At 33.9% G+C, this 16083-nt stretch overlaps 4 protein-coding genes and 1 long non-coding RNA gene across 9 annotated transcripts; 3 read left to right on the forward strand and 2 right to left on the reverse strand.

Moving 5' to 3' along the window:
• Positions 1 to 290: 290 nt before the first annotated feature.
• On the forward strand, positions 291 to 1453 carry maf-S (MAF bZIP transcription factor K). Of its 4 annotated transcripts, none has more exons than XM_075300049.1 (3): positions 291 to 432; positions 483 to 678; positions 908 to 1453. In XM_075300049.1, the coding sequence occupies exons 2-3, from the start codon at positions 613 to 615 to the stop codon at positions 1271 to 1273; spliced, it is 432 nt and encodes a 143-aa protein (XP_075156164.1). In that variant the 5' UTR covers positions 291 to 432; positions 483 to 612; the 3' UTR covers positions 1274 to 1453. The 4 variants fall into 4 exon arrangements, with proteins under 4 accessions (XP_075156164.1, XP_075156165.1, XP_075156167.1 ...); XM_075300050.1 differs by having other exon boundaries at positions 292 to 432; positions 483 to 660; XM_075300052.1 differs by having other exon boundaries at positions 335 to 432; positions 631 to 660.
• Positions 1454 to 1598: 145 nt separating this feature from the next.
• IFT52 (intraflagellar transport 52) lies at positions 1599 to 4082 on the forward strand. Its single transcript, XM_075300048.1, has 5 exons — positions 1599 to 2310; positions 2374 to 2591; positions 2719 to 3149; positions 3344 to 3592; positions 3656 to 4082. Exons 1-5 carry the CDS (start codon positions 2198 to 2200, stop codon positions 3944 to 3946), a joined length of 1302 nt encoding a protein of 433 aa, XP_075156163.1. The 5' UTR covers positions 1599 to 2197; the 3' UTR covers positions 3947 to 4082.
• LOC142229492 (uncharacterized) lies at positions 3070 to 3399 on the reverse strand. Its single transcript, XR_012720419.1, has 2 exons — positions 3298 to 3399; positions 3070 to 3237 (listed from the first exon to the last, which is right to left on the reverse strand). It is a non-coding gene; the product is annotated as an uncharacterized LOC142229492 (long non-coding RNA).
• Positions 4083 to 4737: 655 nt separating the features above from the next.
• LOC142229495 (cytochrome c-like) lies at positions 4738 to 5293 on the forward strand. Its single transcript, XM_075300055.1, has one exon. It carries the CDS (start codon positions 4796 to 4798, stop codon positions 5120 to 5122), a length of 327 nt encoding a protein of 108 aa, XP_075156170.1. The 5' UTR covers positions 4738 to 4795; the 3' UTR covers positions 5123 to 5293.
• Positions 5294 to 13075: 7782 nt separating this feature from the next.
• On the reverse strand, positions 13076 to 15494 carry LOC142230194 (uncharacterized). 2 transcript variants are annotated; one of them, XM_075300832.1, is made up of 5 exons: positions 15349 to 15494; positions 14764 to 15197; positions 14351 to 14705; positions 14090 to 14293; positions 13076 to 13218 (listed from the first exon to the last, which is right to left on the reverse strand). In XM_075300832.1, exons 2-5 carry the CDS (start codon positions 15184 to 15186, stop codon positions 13208 to 13210), a joined length of 993 nt encoding a protein of 330 aa, XP_075156947.1. In that variant the 5' UTR covers positions 15187 to 15197; positions 15349 to 15494; the 3' UTR covers positions 13076 to 13207. The 2 variants fall into 2 exon arrangements, with proteins under 2 accessions (XP_075156947.1, XP_075156949.1); XM_075300834.1 differs by having other exon boundaries at positions 14764 to 15192; positions 15349 to 15462.
• Positions 15495 to 16083: the final 589 nt, after the last annotated feature.

Below are 16083 nucleotides of genomic sequence, written 5' to 3' on the forward strand. Positions count from 1 at the left end.
GTGGCAGCCATGAGGAAAATTTCTCTAATATCATGCATGATGAGGAAATTTTCTTTAATATCGCCCAGTTCAGTTCTCTGCCGACTTTACGAAACGTAAAGAAAATAGGATTTCTTTTGTAGTAACAAATGTTCTTTTTTATAAATGTTTTCATTCTATTAAAATTTTTGGCAGACTATTTGAAATTATAACTGCCGATGCCTTTATAAACAATTTATCAAAACAGCGCTTCGACCGCAACGTCGGTAATACCAAAGGCATTGTGCGACATCTATACGATTGACATTCATTGTTTTTGTAGAAGAGAAATTTTCGTCCTCTTGTTTATTCTCTCTATTACTTCTTCTTCTTCTTCAATTAGGCATTGTAGTATACGCATTTGATACCTGCTGAGTATTTGCGTCAGGAAAAAAATAAAAGCTGAAAATCACGGTATTTATTACATATTTTTCATTAAGAAAATATTAACTTTTATTACGTAGGCGAAGATTAATTATTATTAATCTCTTTTCAACAAACACTATCAACAATTGCTCTATCTTTACTGGAAAAACTTCTGTCATTCTTTACTTGATACCCAACAACAACAACAAAATAATTGTCATTGCCTAAATGGACCATTCACAACAGTCAAGGAGTCGAATTATAAAATCAACAATGGTAACTGATGATCTTTATGTAAATGCAATAGTTTTATCGAGAAGTCAATGTATTGCAAGCAATACGTTTGGCTCGAAAGTAGTTGAAAGTGCTCTGTGGTTTGTGTATACATAAACAAAGACATCCCAACAATGGGATTAACATATAGAAAGTTTCTAGAAACTCGATGTAAAATTACAATTGCAGGGCACATATGCACTTATTTGCTGTCAACTATGTCATTTTAATGTAATTCTTTTATTTTCAGGCCCCTTTATCACCTTGCCCAATTCCAGATATCAGTGATGATGAATTGGTCTCAATTTCTGTACGTGATTTAAATCGTACTCTAAAAATGCGAGGATTAAATCGTGAAGAAATAGTGCGCATGAAACAACGCCGCAGGACACTAAAGAATCGTGGATATGCTGCTAGTTGTCGTATCAAACGTATAGAACAAAAAGATGTTTTGGAAACTGAGAAATCACATGAATGGATTGAATTGGAACAAATGCATGAAGAGAATGAACATTGCAGCAGAGAAATTGACAATTGGAAGAAGAAATACAATGCCCTTTTACAATTTGCTGCACACAACGACATTCCCATTCCCCCGGAATTAGAAAGTTGTTGAGATCGATATTGCACAATGCGTTTTGTAACGGAGAAAAAGTGATTTAAGTACAATATTTTTTCATTTATAGTTTTACTACAAGTTTCCATTTATATTTAAGAAAAATACTATCACCCATATACAAAAACAGTTAAATTATAAGTTATAGAAATAAACTCATAAAATATAAGTAAACGAAAATTGGCAAATCATTGACTTTAATAGTATCCGAAACCGCTTCATGGTTTAAGGCATGTACTATGTTATGTTTTAGAGTTAAAAACCACTTGATTTTCGGGCCAAGTTAGTTCTCAACATTGTAGTGTTCTTGAGAAAGATTCTTCGAAAATATTGACCAACGTACAAATATTGCTGCTGTCAGAAAGAGAAAGCTGTCTCAAGTTTCGCAGCTTGTTACGTCCACCTCGATTACCATAGATACAAAGATGCATTTTAGCCTAGCAACGAATTGTAACCCTTTCAATACCAAATCAAATATACAGTAAGAAAGTTAAATTTTTCTCGTTAATTGCTTGCATTTTGCAACTATTGAAGTGTAAGATAAATATAGAAAGCTTTTGTCTGACTTTCCACTTACTAGAGACGTACAGTAGATAAACAGTTTCAAAATGTTACGGCGTTTATAAAAATTCGTCTTAGTAACCACCAATAGCTTGAAATGAACTTTGAGAAACAAATCGAAACTAAGTGAGAATAAATTATATACATAGATATATTATAGTCGCTTGTTAATTTCCGCTGTAGTGGTCACCGGTTGTCAAAGGGTTAAGGAATATAAAAACGCATACAGACGAAAGACTATGTGAAATGCTTTATTTAACGTCCGAAAGGAATCACGTAGCATAGCAACGAAGTACTCAGTGTACTCCCTAATTGACCACGAACATATTTTATATTTCAGTAAGGAAGCCAGCCAAATTAAAAATGTCCTCGAAAAGTTTGATTTGTTTTGATATTTCCAAAAATGAACGTTTTCAAATAACAGACAACTATAAAATGTTACATCGCAAGTTGAAATCGCAATGGAATATAGAGCAGTAAGTTTTCGTTGTCTCTATTATGGTTGCCTTCATTCCAGTGACCTTTATTGATGTTTGCAGAAATGATATGGAGTTAAAACCAGAGAAATTGGCAAAGGTAAAAATATTTATTATAGCAGGACCTCAAGACCGCTTTACTGAAGAAGAATTTGAGGTGCTAAAGACTTATGTAGATACTGGTGGAAACTTATTAGTTCTTCTTGGAGAAGGAGGGGAAAATGAATTCAATACCAATGTGAATTTCTTCCTAGAACAATATGGAATATATATAAATAGTGGTAAGCTCATCCCAATGTACAGATATGCCAAAAGTAGACATGCTCTTTGTAAAAAGTTAGATGTTTCCAATGCAAAGTCGACTTTTGCGAAAGAATTTCTCTAATAAAAAATCTACAAATTTTACAGATAATGTTATACGACCTCATTATTACAAAAATTTTCATCCGAAAGAATGTTCCATTGGAGGTGGAGTGGTTTGTGAGTCAATGTGGCGCTATCTATTAAAACAACCAGTCGATAAGGTGGACTATGATTTCAGTGATGAGAAATATAAACTTCATTTTCAATACCCATATGGAGCAACCTTAAATGTATCGGAACCAGCAAATGTGTTATTGACAACAGGTCCTGTTGTATACCCGTTCAATAGGCCCTTGGCTGGTTATTATTGCAAGGAGGGAGGCAAGGGTAAAATACTAGCCTTGGGCTCTGGTTATATGTTTCATGACAAATATTTAACGAGTTACAAGACAAATGATTCTATATTGGAATATATTATTAAGTTATTGGGATCAAATGATATACAATTCAACCACTTGGATTTCAATGATGTAGAGGTAAGGCCATCAAAATAATGGGGTATTTTAATCTGAATCGAAAAGGTTGAGTTTTTGATTAATTGATCTTCAATATCTGGAAAGTTGACTTAGAGTTTTTTTAGAAAATTAAATTTCAGTTTCGCTCGGATAATATACACATACATACTTGGATAAGTAAATCTGATAGCAAATACATATATTTCATCTTGCAGCTAAATGAAAACAAAACCTTTACCGACATTGGATTTATAGCTGATTTGCCAAAAGCATGTCTTATTGATTCCATTGGTTCTGAAATCCCTGCCGATTTTAAGAAAATGTTCGACATGACTTTGTGCTCTTTGAGCAATCGTTTGCTGAAGGATGTCATCAATACCTATCAACAGTTGAATGTTAAATACGAGCCTTTGAAAATTATAAAACCACAATTTGAGATACCTCTGCCACCACTTCAATTGGCTGTAACTTGCTATTTATTTCAAATGAGATAAACTGTATTATTGATCGATTTTGTTTTCTTCCAGACATTTCCCCCCATTTTTAGTGAGCCATCAGCACCACCGTTGGAGCTTTATGATTTGGATGAAATATTTAGTCCACCACGTTCACAATTAGCCAATATGACCGGTCAATGTTTACAAGCATTACAATCATCCAAAAATCCCCGAAAACCTCCTAATCTCAAGGAATTGGAAAATTATGTAAAGGAATGTGCGCGTATCACCGCTATTATAAATGATCAACATGATATGCATGTAAGGGAAATTTTGAACATAGTGGCTCATCAAATTGTCAGCTATCGACCATACGATTAATGTTATTCTCACAACGATGAAATATGTTGTTGGGTAAAAATAGTAATTTTTATGTTTGACTTCTCATGAAAAATAAATTATAAAAAGAATAAAATAATGGATGTCGACATAATGTCAGAGTAAACAATCCAGAAAATATTTAACGGACGAAGAGACATATTCGAATCATATAATTCGAATCGAGATAATGTCAGAGTGAACACTCCAGAAAATGTTTAACGGACGAAGAGACATATTCGAATCATAAGTGATTACACTAACATTCTCTTAACATGAAAGGTGATATAGACGACAAAAGACAAGGTCGATAAGATCCATCACTTTCTCAATGTGTTTTAAACAAGTTTGTTCATTATCTATAGTGAAACTTTGTGCTTCGAACAGAAATATCGCTTTAGTCTTTGTCGGGTTAACTATTAACTTGTTTGAAGTCCACCGACAGAGCCAAATTCACGACATGGCCAATCTTTGTCATCAGAACTGCTGTAAAATACCTTTAGTAGCTAAAAAGCAATTCAATATTAACTGCATAGGAAAAGGACATGCATTGAACATCGTATACAATTTTCATCTTCCGTGAAATTGTTGTCGAAAAATTTCGTTCCATTATTAGTGTTAATTTTATAATCGAACACAGTAGTTCAAATATAGCGACTATATAATTTACAACTAATGCCATCTGACGGCAAAATGATGTCGTCAATTCTTAGAAGTATTGGCAACACTAAACAATGACACAAACGTATAGTACGTCAAACATATACGTAGAACTGTCACATCTGTCTCGAACTTTTTTTAGTCATTCATTTGTGTTGAGGAGTTCGCGCTGTGCAAATCGAAATTTCAAAAATGGGAGTACCTGCTGGTGATGTTGAAAAGGGAAAGAAGTTGTTCGTCCAACGTTGCGCCCAATGTCACACCGTGGAAGCTGGTGGCAAACATAAAGTAGGTCCAAATTTACATGGATTATTTGGACGCAAAACTGGTCAAGCTCCCGGTTTCGCCTACACAGATGCTAACAAATCCAAGGGCATTACCTGGAATGAAGATACATTGTTCGAATACTTGGAGAATCCCAAGAAATATATTCCCGGAACTAAGATGATCTTTGCTGGTCTCAAGAAACCCGGTGAACGTGGTGATCTCATTGCCTACTTGAAATCGGCCACCAAGTAAACCCCCAAATTACATCCTAAATTAATTGTAACTTAAATCAAATTTTACTTTAATTTTAAAAAAATTATATTAATTTAATTGATGTTCATCAATCACAAACGACCGCGACACTATGGAGCAGTGGACAAGAATGTATTAATAAACATTTATATTACCTCACCAACAATCAAACATTTCTTTTTCTTAATTTCCAGTAATAGAGTTTACGTAACAACATAAAAGTGTGAGTCGTGTTGTATACCACCAATTACACCTTCCTCCCCTATTCCATTTTGATAATTTTGTATATACATACATATTTTTTATCAACACCCTTCAACAACAGAATGTATATTTCCGTGTGGTATATTTGAACTTCGAATTCATAGACAAACAAACCATCGTCACGTGTTGGCATTGCCAGCAAAACAAGTTTAACAACATAAACAGTGCAAAAAAAGAGCGGGGTCGAGCCTCTATGAATGTGGATGATATAAATTTGTGTGTTGAGTTATGAAATTCACTTCCACATTGCATCTGATATGGACTGTCTCCATGTGCATCGGCTAAGGTCATTAATAATCAATTCATTTAGAATTGCTTTATTGTTCCTATGTTGTTAATGAAAGCTTTTTCATACAAAAACTTTAAGCTTTTTCCTCTAAATAATGAGTCAGGTTCGTTACCCTGAAACTGTTAATTCAAATATAAACACCGTCATACAAAGTCCGATGGTATAGCGTTAACTCTAATTGTTCCCAAGATTTTGTGATTTCAATACAACTTTTGTTATTGATTTTGAGGTCCATGTATTAGCAACTTTTATAGGTATTATGAAATTCCAATCGTCATTATTTTATGTAAAAGAAATATGAAGAGTAGTGTTGTGTTTTTACCGCTCAAAATTAATTTATGAAATAATGATGAATACGTAATGTCATATTAAAAACATAACTATTACTTTACTAAACAATAAAAAAGACAATGTGATCAATTGCGTAACGACGTTATCTGATTGGGTATTAAACATATACTGTTACGATTTAAATATGGCTGCTATGTAACGCAAAGTTTAGGGTTCGATCCCTGCTTCCATCGAACACCAAAAAGTTCTTCAGCGGTGGATTATCCCCTCTCAGTAATTCTGGTGGCATTTCTGAGTGTTTCAAAGCTCCTCTAAATGGTTTCCCAGCAATGTGAAACGCCGTTCGGATTTAGCCCTAAAAAGGAGGTCCCTTGTCACTGAGCCAACATGGAATCGGGCAGCACTCAGTGATAAGAGAGGAGTTGACCCCTGTGGTATCTCAATGACCTGAATAGTCGTAGTGTGCCTGAATATCGAGCTGCCAAATAACGTATTGTTATTAAAAAGAAAACCGGGTTTAATATATCACTCTATTGTTAATATGCGTAATAATTTGCAAATTTAATGGTTTCAAATAATTTTCTTTGTTCACTAATTGATCAGAGGCAGAAGTGCAGTACTCGAAAAACATTCCCAAAAAATTTTGTCTTCGAAAAAGGTTCTTCAAAAACCGAAACATTGAATTGCTTAAATTAATGGAAAATAAATAAAAATAAATATTTTTTAGAAAAATTACGTTAGGTGCGGAGCATTGAGTTATTATGAAAAGTATCGGTAACGGAATTATTACTATTCAAAAACAGTCATTTGCACAAAAGAAGTTTAACGACTTCGAATTTGTTTCCTTGTAGAACTTGAGTAGCATTTCTTGGATAATCCTTCTCAAGACATATTCCTTATCTTATGTGTTATTAGTCTGAGGAGGGAATTGAATGAAAGTAGGGTATTATGCAATGTATGAAATACTGCATCTGTAACCTAGAGCCAATCGTCACCTTTTCACTTGCCCAACTAAACCTACCCGTCTCACAACCACTCTAGGGAGATCCCATTCTTGTCGTTGTATAAAAACTGACAAACAAAATGAATGAAATCACACACTAAACCGTTACAACAACAGTCGTTGCAGTCGGGACTACGGCCCGGGACGGACACAGGGTTCTCAACCCTGTCCAAGGACTGCAAACCCCTATTTGGAGTATGCCCACTCCCCGAAAAATTCGAAAATGCCAACCTCATAGTGGTAAAACAAATTGATTTTTTCTGTTTCAATGCTATGAGCTAGTTGTGTATCCATAATTTCTCGGCTGAAGTTAATAACATAAATTTCTATATATACATAACAGGTTGACTGATAAGTCCCCGGTCTAACAAAGAAAAACACATTTTTTGTCAAAATTCGTTTTTATTATTCAACATAGTTCCCCTCAAGAGCGATACAACGATTATAACGACCTTCCAATTTTTGGATACCATTTTGGTAGTACTCCTTCGGGTTTGCCTCAAAATAGGCCTCAGTTTCGGCGATCACCTTTTCATTGCAGCCAATTTTTTCCCTGCGAGCATCCTCAATGACTTGTGGCACGGTGCGTTGTCTTGGTGGAACAACACTTTTTTCTTCTTCATATGGGGCCGTTTTGCCGCGATTTCGACCTTCAAACGCTCCAATAACTCCATTTAATAGTCACTGTTGATGGTTTTTCCCTTCTCAAGATAATCGATAAAAATTATTCCATGCGCATCCCAAAAAACAGAGGCCATTACTTTGCCGGCACACTTTTGAGTCTTTCCATGCTTCGGAGACGGTTCACCGGTCGCTGTCCATTCAGACGACTGTCGATTGGACTCAGAAGTGTAGTGATGGAGACATGTTTCATCCATTGTCACATATCGACGGAAAAAACTCGGGTGTATTACGAGTTAACTGCTGTAAACACCGCTGAGAATCATCAACACGTTGTTGTTTTTTGTCAAATGTGAGCTCGCGCGGCACCCATTTTGCACGGAGCTTCCGCATATCCAAATATTGTTGAATGATATGACCAACACGTTCCTTTGATATCTTTAAGGCATCTGCTATCTCGATCAACTTCATTTTACGGTCATTCAAAATCATTTTGTGGATTTTTTTGATGTTTTCATCGGTAACCACCTCTTTCGGGCGTCCACTGAGTTTACCGTCCTCCGTGCTCATTTCACCACGCTTGAATTTTGCATACCAATCAATTATTGTTGATTTCCCTGGGGCAGAGTCCGGAAACTCATTATCAAGCCAAGTTTTTACTTCCACCGTATTTTTCCCCTGCAGAAAACAGTATTTTATCAAAACACGAAATTCCTTTTTTTCCAATTTTTTCACAATAACAAAAGTTGCTTCACAAAAGACGCTCTATCTCACAAACTAATTGAATTACAGACGTCAAATTTTGACACGAATCATTTGAAGGTTGGTACTATATAAAAATAATATGTATTTAATACTAGCAACGCCATCTATGTGTCAGACCGGGGACTTATCAGCCAACATGTTATGTATGTATGTTCAAAATGAATTTTTAAAGCTTATGTCAACATATTGTTTTAGTTTTTATTTTCGCAAAACATTTGTTAGTAGACACAGTAAATTCTGCTAAGACAACAAACCGTCTGCTGTAAAATGAAAGCAGTCACTATATGTTTAACCCTTTCGACCCTAAAGTTGCCTGTGGGCAACTTTTTGTATTTTGAGACTAACTGTCAGCGTTGTTTTTTTTATGAAACTGTAACGGTATTGAAACCTATAAGTGTTCCCTTTAAGTTGAATTAAAAAAACAGCTAATTTGGTTGTCATTTAGCAAGTTTATTTTCATTAATGCGCACGTGCCTCACGAAAAAAATAGTTGCGAATTTGGAAAACGGTTTTTATAAATGAGATTTATTTTTTTCAAAAATTACAACAAAAGTATTGAAAGTTTTTATTAAATCTGTTGTAATACATATAAAATAAAATATTAAAATATTTATACATGGGTCCTAGAGAAAAAAGGTTTGATAAACACTGATATTAAAGAAATTTTGAACTTCGATTGGGCTGTCCAAGTCACGAGGAATGCGGCAATGATGTGGGAGACATATCTGCAGTGCCGAGGAGGAATTTGAAAGCAATCGTAAAAAGGAAAGAAGCCATAGATATCAGCCTTCTTGGCAACATACTGGTGGATTAATACGAATATTGGCGCTTTACTATATTTTAGTTTTTTAGACCGCCCGTTAAACTGACATGGGTTCAGGACAAAAACAAAACATTTTCGTGAATCACGCATGATTCACGCTAAATCTCGTGAATGTGCGTGAACGGGACTAAACAAAAATTTGTCGTTCATGAGCAAAAATCAAATTGTGTTCGTGATATGCGTGAGTAAAATTTCTCCGAAATCGAGCTCACAATTAAAATTCACGTTCACGATCCAATTCGCGCTCACGATAAAATTGACGATCACGATAAAATTCACATTCACGTTAAGGCAGAGACAGAAAAAAATTACACTCACGAACAAATACACGTTCACGATTCAAGCTCACCGATTTTAATCACCTTCACGGATTTTATCACTCTTAAGATTTCAATAGCGTCCGTTGTTTGATTGTGAAACATATTTGAATTTTGCTAATGATTCTGTTACTGCAGCGAGCCATGAAATTTGTCGTGAATCACGCCAATTGTCGTGTTCCGAAAATTTTCCTGAGTCACGACATGTGTTGTGAGCGTGCGCGAGTATAACTTTTCATTTCGTGAATTTGCGTGAACGTGAATTCCTACCCACATGGCGTGCGTGAGTACAAATATTTTTTCGTGAATGCGCGTGAGCGTGATGTCATGCGCACATCTAACGGTACGGTCACACTGAACAAATATTTGACAGAAATCGAAAAAGAATTCAGTCAAACCAGCAAACATTTTTAGCACATATTGGATATATTAAATAACGTTAATTTTCACACAAACGATATCGAGATACTTCGAAAGTTCTCCTCCATACCCTAAGTATATATATTTACTGTAATAAAAAGAAAAATGAAAAAAAATCCAATAAAACGTAATGCGTCTAAATTACGAAACAAACCATTTTATAGCCACAATTGCCCAAAGTTGCCCACAGGTAACATTTTCTACCGCCCAAACGAGTGGGCGGGGCGACCCGAAATTTTGGTTAGGCGCTTCTTAAATGACTTAAACATGTTTAAGAGTATAAAAAATTTAGCGATATCTATAAAAATTCGGGGTCGAAAGGTTTAAATAGCAAACATTGTCTGTAATTTTTTAAGCTCGATTGCACTCGAACAAGTTTTAGTTTGTCTGAAACAAACAGAAAAGTTAAATCGTACCACGATAAAAACAATATATTAAGAATATCTGAGCAAAATGTTTGCTGATTAATTTAGGACCTTTTGAGAGTACAATAAACTATTTCTGGTTCCTTAATTATACCTTGGGTAAACTTTTAAAACCTAAACATTTTAAAAATTGCGCAAAAAATATAAAGGCACACACCGACTGCTGTTTCAGCAGATGCTTTCCAATGAGTGTTCATTTTGTTTACTCCTGAAATAATAATCAGTAGGTGAAAGCAAATTACGATATCAACGAATTTTACACTTAATATTATTTAATTTTTCTGCGTAAAATTTAGATTCCACAGTCTTTCTTACTAAGACAATATTTCTGTCATTCGTATCGGTTTTACGCTGTAAAAATCAGTAATAAAAAATTAATGATTTTAAATTTGAATAACTGCAGAATTTAAAATACACATTTACCAATCAATTCGAGTTCGCAGATTTTTTACAAGGATATCAAATCAAAACTCGCCAATGCCATTAATAAAATATATTTTAAATATACACAAATATTTGCATAATAATCAGTAATGAAGAAAAATAATTAACTGTTCGATTGAATATACTTTTTTCTAACATTCTGTTTTGACTTGCAATGTATATTTAATCCAATGTTCATAGCGAACATTCATCCATTTCGGAAACGCGTTAAAATATCGAGGTAATGTTTTGGTTAAATCATTACAATCATAATGAATTTGAATTCACTACGAACCCATAAGTAAACAACAGACAATTCTGGAAATAGGTCAGAATATGTTTTGATACAATGTCGTTTAAAACACACCAGCGTCAAGGTCAACGTCAAGCGAAAACGTAACATAAATGCAAAATCATAAATATTATTAATATAAGTAAGACGTCCATAAAATCATAATACATAATGAGTAATGATAATGATTAAATGTATTAGAGTACAATAATGTACTTCGTACAACATCAGCCTCGAATACGTATCATAGATGATCAATGCATATTATTAATATATTGACAAAATCATAGTTATGTTCCTTTACTTTACTCCTCTCAGATTTCAAAATTTGTTAAATGTACAGGAACGAAAATATAGTAAAAAATAGTAAAAATGTCAAATAAAAAACAAAAGAATCATTAGGATTTGAATAAATATTTTCAAAACATGGAAAAATTATTAAATTAAATTATTTCGACAAATGGCAGATTTTTTTTTGCAGGAAACTTTGAAATCCTTATTACGATGGAAAGGTGTTATGGTTTTTACTTTGTTATACAATTTTAAATCAAAGTAAAACTCTAGCTTCTGGGCCATATAAGTACAGTAATAGCGCATATTATCAGTAACGCGCATATTATTGTAACACGATTTTGGACTATAGAAAGTATATATAGTCTTGATCAGAGACAAATTATAAGACGATATAAAGATGGCCGTCTGACTGGCTATCTGTTATAATCAGGCTACATCCTTCAATAATGAACCTATAGTGGTGCAATTTTGCGCAAACACGTATTTTGCCCTCAAGCAGGTCAAGTTTGAAGATGGGCTTCATCGGCCTAAGTTTCGATGTTGCCCCCATATAAACCGACCCGCCAGTTGGGGTCTTCATGACATAGACATTAAAACTTTTATCGGATTTGCATGAGATTCAAGACGTAGAGGGGAGCCACCGTGGTGGAATGGTTAGCATGCCCGCCTTGCATACAGAAGGTCGTGGGTTCGATTCCTGCTTCGACCGAACACCTAAAAGTTTTTCAGCGGTGGATTATCCCACCTCTGTAATGCTGGTGACATTTCTGAGGGTTTCAAAGCTTCTCTAAGTGGTTTCACTGCAATGTGGAAATTCACCAATGTGGTATCACAATGGACTGAATAGTCTAAGTGAGGCTGATACATCGGGATACCACCTAACCTAGAGGTACTTAAGGACCATTAATAGGTGTGCCGAGTTTGGTGTGTGTCTGTCAATGTTTTGATACATTTTTCAAAACATGTGGTATTGGTTCGGTATTGTTTTGAAATTCCAAATTGTGGAGTCTACACGTTTCATCTAAAGCACAAAGTTACACATCAAAGTTCCTCTAGAATACGTAGAATTTTATAAGAAATGCAGTTAAGAAAATAGAACAATCGATCTTAAAATTGTCCTTCTAGATACAAAATACTGACCCCACTTTGTTCAAATTTTGCCAAATTGTAAGGCCCATATATCGCAAATATTAGATATATGTGCACACACACGCACTCTTTTTATGGAGGTTTATAAGTTCTATTCACCAAAGCAAAAATCATGCAAATCGGTTCATAATTGCGCGTTTGCCAAGTAAAACAAAATTTCATACATCCAAGGTGTCCAACTTCCAACGTCTATAGGCCAGCCCGTGAATCCACTAGGGACCTACAAACCTGTAAACATAGAGAAAAACATCTCAGCTTTGACACAAAGAAAAAATTATGTTGATATCTTAATCCATTGAAAAGTTACAGAATTATTTCCAAAAAAAACGATTTGGAACTACTGTGGATTGTAAAATTTATAAAGAAATAATTATTTTGTCATGACATACCGACTACTTTTACTCGAAAGAATTTGTCGAGTTACTTGAAGTAAAACATTTTAAAAGAGAAATGCATTTTGACATTGTTCTCTTAAAATTGTTTACTACTTTTACTATTTTTTGGGGTTGAGGAACAATTTCTAGTAAAAACTAGTAAAAGTAGTAATAATATAATTCCTCTCAACAAAACTAAATAATTATTCTTCCTTTCTATGTGTTAATGGGTTGTATTTTAGAAATTAGAGACACATTTTATTCACACTAATCACTATTCCGTTCTGTTATCAGTCGGCAATCACTTAACAAATAGGACCAACATAATGCCTTCTTTATCCACAACCTGAAAATAAACAAACGATATAAATTAGAATTATATGACTGCATATGAACATACTTTGTTTCATTTCACATCTGTACGTAACAAAGCAACTTAAAACTAGAAAAAGTGAAGTAGAAAATAGATTGGCTCATATACATAACAAGATCGATATTGTTATTTATATGGGCCAAAACCGACAAATTGTCTTTTTATAACAAATCGAAATGTAAGGATGTAAACTATTTAATTCGATAAAGGTAGCATTTAATTCGTTTTTGCGAAAACCTTCGTTAGTAGCACCGTGAATGGGGTCCGGAAGCAGTATTGAAAACTGTATCTGAGCGAAATAATATGTATATTATATCCTGCGAAAATTCCAGTGCTACATCAATAGGTGATCGAAAATTTCTAACAACAAGTTTCTGTTCAGGATTCTGCCACTTTATCTAATACGGCTCAGAAAATGACTACGCTTTAGCACAAAAAAACATTTTTACTTTCAGAAAAACGATACTCTATAGTTATATGCTCATCAAAAATTACAAACATTTTATGATTAATGAAATCAACTTTTAGGCTTTTTCATATATCTTGACTCTAGAATCGATAGTACTTGAAGTCTAGGTAAAATCGTATCTAGATTATTCCAAAACTTTAATAAAGCGTCTTTTCCATGTTTTGAAAGTTGGATTCTGTGATAGTGCGTCGGCATCCCTACAACATACAAAAATGTTTTAACTGTAAAAATATGAAATCTTAAGTATTAATAACGGGAAACATTGACTCCATAAAAACGCACTCAAAAGGATAACAAAAAATTTTGAAATTCTTTCGCAAGTTGTTCCAAAATAACTGCTCCTATAACATATCTTAGTTTAGAAATAAAACTTACCTCCTCTATAACTGCTGTATTGGATTTCTGTTTTATGGCGTTCTCTGTGTGCATTGTACACTGTCGGCAGAATAACTTGTCCACATATATCACAATCAACATATTCTGTATTTCTATGAACACAATCATGATGAAATGTGAGAGCTTTCTGTGATATAAATCTCGCATGGCAGGTATTACAAGGAAATGAGAATACACCTTGATCTGTATAGAATCAAGAAATAATTATCGTACCATAATTTGTAAACATTTTTCTCTTACCATGTTTACTCTCATAATGCTGGTAAAGATGACGTTGGTATTGAAAAGATTCTTTGCACAAAACACAATTGAAAAGTGCTCTTAGTGTTTTTCTGGACTCTAAGAGATTTGAACTCGTATGATGATTTACTGTTTGACTGAGGTCATTTTTACAATAAACCTTTTGATCTGGCACTCCAATTGGTGTTGTTGGGTGAACTTCCTCTATGATTATTACTTCGTGCTTAGTTTTATCATCAGTATCTTGATCAATAACAAATTCTTCAATAGAATTTTCTCCGGCATATGTTTCCATTTCACACATTCGAGCATCTTGTAGTTCTACGTCCTCTCCATATTTCTCCATCAAATCCGTCTGAAAGAAGTAAAATATTTTATGAACACTGTAACAACATTTCCAAATATTAATTTACAGGTGAAATTATTTTAATTGTAGAAGCCTCCATGTCATTTTGACTAGTCGTCGCCGTCGTCCTTGAAGTTGATCTTCCAGTTATATTCGTTGTACTACTTTCATCATCCTCATCTTCACTATCGTCATCTTCGTACATTGAATGCAACAAGATCTCGTTCTTCTGGGATTTTGTTATAAATTCCACTGTGCCGAGCATTTGCTTCATACATGGATAACATATATACGAATGTTCAGGCAAGTATGTAATGTTGAAACGATTGCAATTGGATTTTAAACAAAAGTAATAGCATTCCAAGTAAGACTTGGCTTTTACATTATCTCGTAAATGAACTGGTGGTTTGGGAGGTTGCATTACATTAGTGCATGGAGTGTTATGTTGAATTTCCTTTAGACATGCTCGACAAAACTTCCTTTCTGACATTGTAGACTAACCTAGGGTTAAGAGTCCGTCCCAAATTATACCAATAATGTAAATATTAAATATTATTATTATTTTTGCTTGATCAAAATTATACTGTCGGGAGAAACTGATGCACTCCTCTAAACTACTAATGTACTAAACATCTTCTGTTGGGCCACTTACAAATTTATTAAAAATACTGTTTTTACGTTATATTTAACAACTATCAGGGAATTATTTATTTACTTTTGTTGTAAATAAATTTTTGAGAATTGAGGATTCATGAGATTTTTGAGAATTTGAGAATTGTCAGTTCATTAAACATCTGCTTACATTCATTTATCCAACTAAATCCAAGCGTAAGGGAATGCGTATATTCGTAAATATCAACGTATGGCCGCAATACAAAATTTTCATCATATAGCAAAGGGTGATTATCCTGAAGCGACACCCCATACAAACTAAAAAATTCCCTTTTCCGAATCGAAAAACTGTGGAAAAGCTTTAGTTATTTAATTAGAGCTTATTATTAAAAATGTCCGCATACTTGTTTGATTAGATTTATAACGTGTTGCCATTTGCAATTTCATTTGGAAAATTACTGAAGAAGAAATAGTTTTCTTTCTTCTTATTACTGAAAAGGTAATATTTTCCTTGAAGATTTTCTATTTTCATGCATAAAGCTGAGTACTATGTTCCGTTTTCAAGCTGAAAAACAGCCAGATTTCACGGTTATTTTTTTAAATTAATTAGTTCAGAAATATAAAATGCATCGCAATTAATTCCTTGTATATTTTCCATCCACTATTTGACAAGACTTGAAAAAAAATCGTCTTCATATATATTTTTGTACTTTTAATTTAGTGTTTTGGTGAAAAAACCGAACATAGTACTCACCTTAAAGGTGGGTATTCAGTT

The sequence above is a fragment of the Haematobia irritans genome, chromosome 3, assembly GCF_050003625.1.
Source record: "Haematobia irritans isolate KBUSLIRL chromosome 3, ASM5000362v1, whole genome shotgun sequence".
In the NCBI taxonomy this organism is placed as follows: Eukaryota; Metazoa; Arthropoda; class Insecta; order Diptera; family Muscidae; genus Haematobia; species Haematobia irritans.

Bases quoted from the DNA above. Each gene is read 5' to 3' on its own strand.
- IFT52 (XM_075300048.1), top strand. From the start codon at position 2,198: ATGTCCTCGAAAAGTTTGATTTGTTTTGATATTTCCAAAAATGAACGT. The intron at 2,592-2,718 runs GTAAGCTCATCC...CAAATTTTACAG, and splicing joins TGGAATATATATAAATAGTG to ATAATGTTATACGACCTCAT. The intron at 3,150-3,343 runs GTAAGGCCATCA...TTCATCTTGCAG, and splicing joins TGGATTTCAATGATGTAGAG to CTAAATGAAAACAAAACCTT.
- LOC142230194 (XM_075300832.1), bottom strand. From the start codon at position 15,186: ATGTCAGAAAGGAAGTTTTGTCGAGCATGTCTAAAGGAAATTCAACAT. The intron at 14,706-14,763 runs GTAAATTAATAT...TACTTCTTTCAG, and splicing joins CAATTAAAATAATTTCACCT to ACGGATTTGATGGAGAAATA. The intron at 14,294-14,350 runs GTAAGAGAAAAA...GATTCTATACAG, and splicing joins GCATTATGAGAGTAAACATG to ATCAAGGTGTATTCTCATTT.
- maf-S (XM_075300049.1), top strand. From the start codon at position 613: ATGGACCATTCACAACAGTCAAGGAGTCGAATTATAAAATCAACAATG. The intron at 679-907 runs GTAAATGCAATA...TTTTATTTTCAG, and splicing joins TGGTAACTGATGATCTTTAT to GCCCCTTTATCACCTTGCCC.
- LOC142229495 (XM_075300055.1), top strand. From the start codon at position 4,796: ATGGGAGTACCTGCTGGTGATGTTGAAAAGGGAAAGAAGTTGTTCGTC.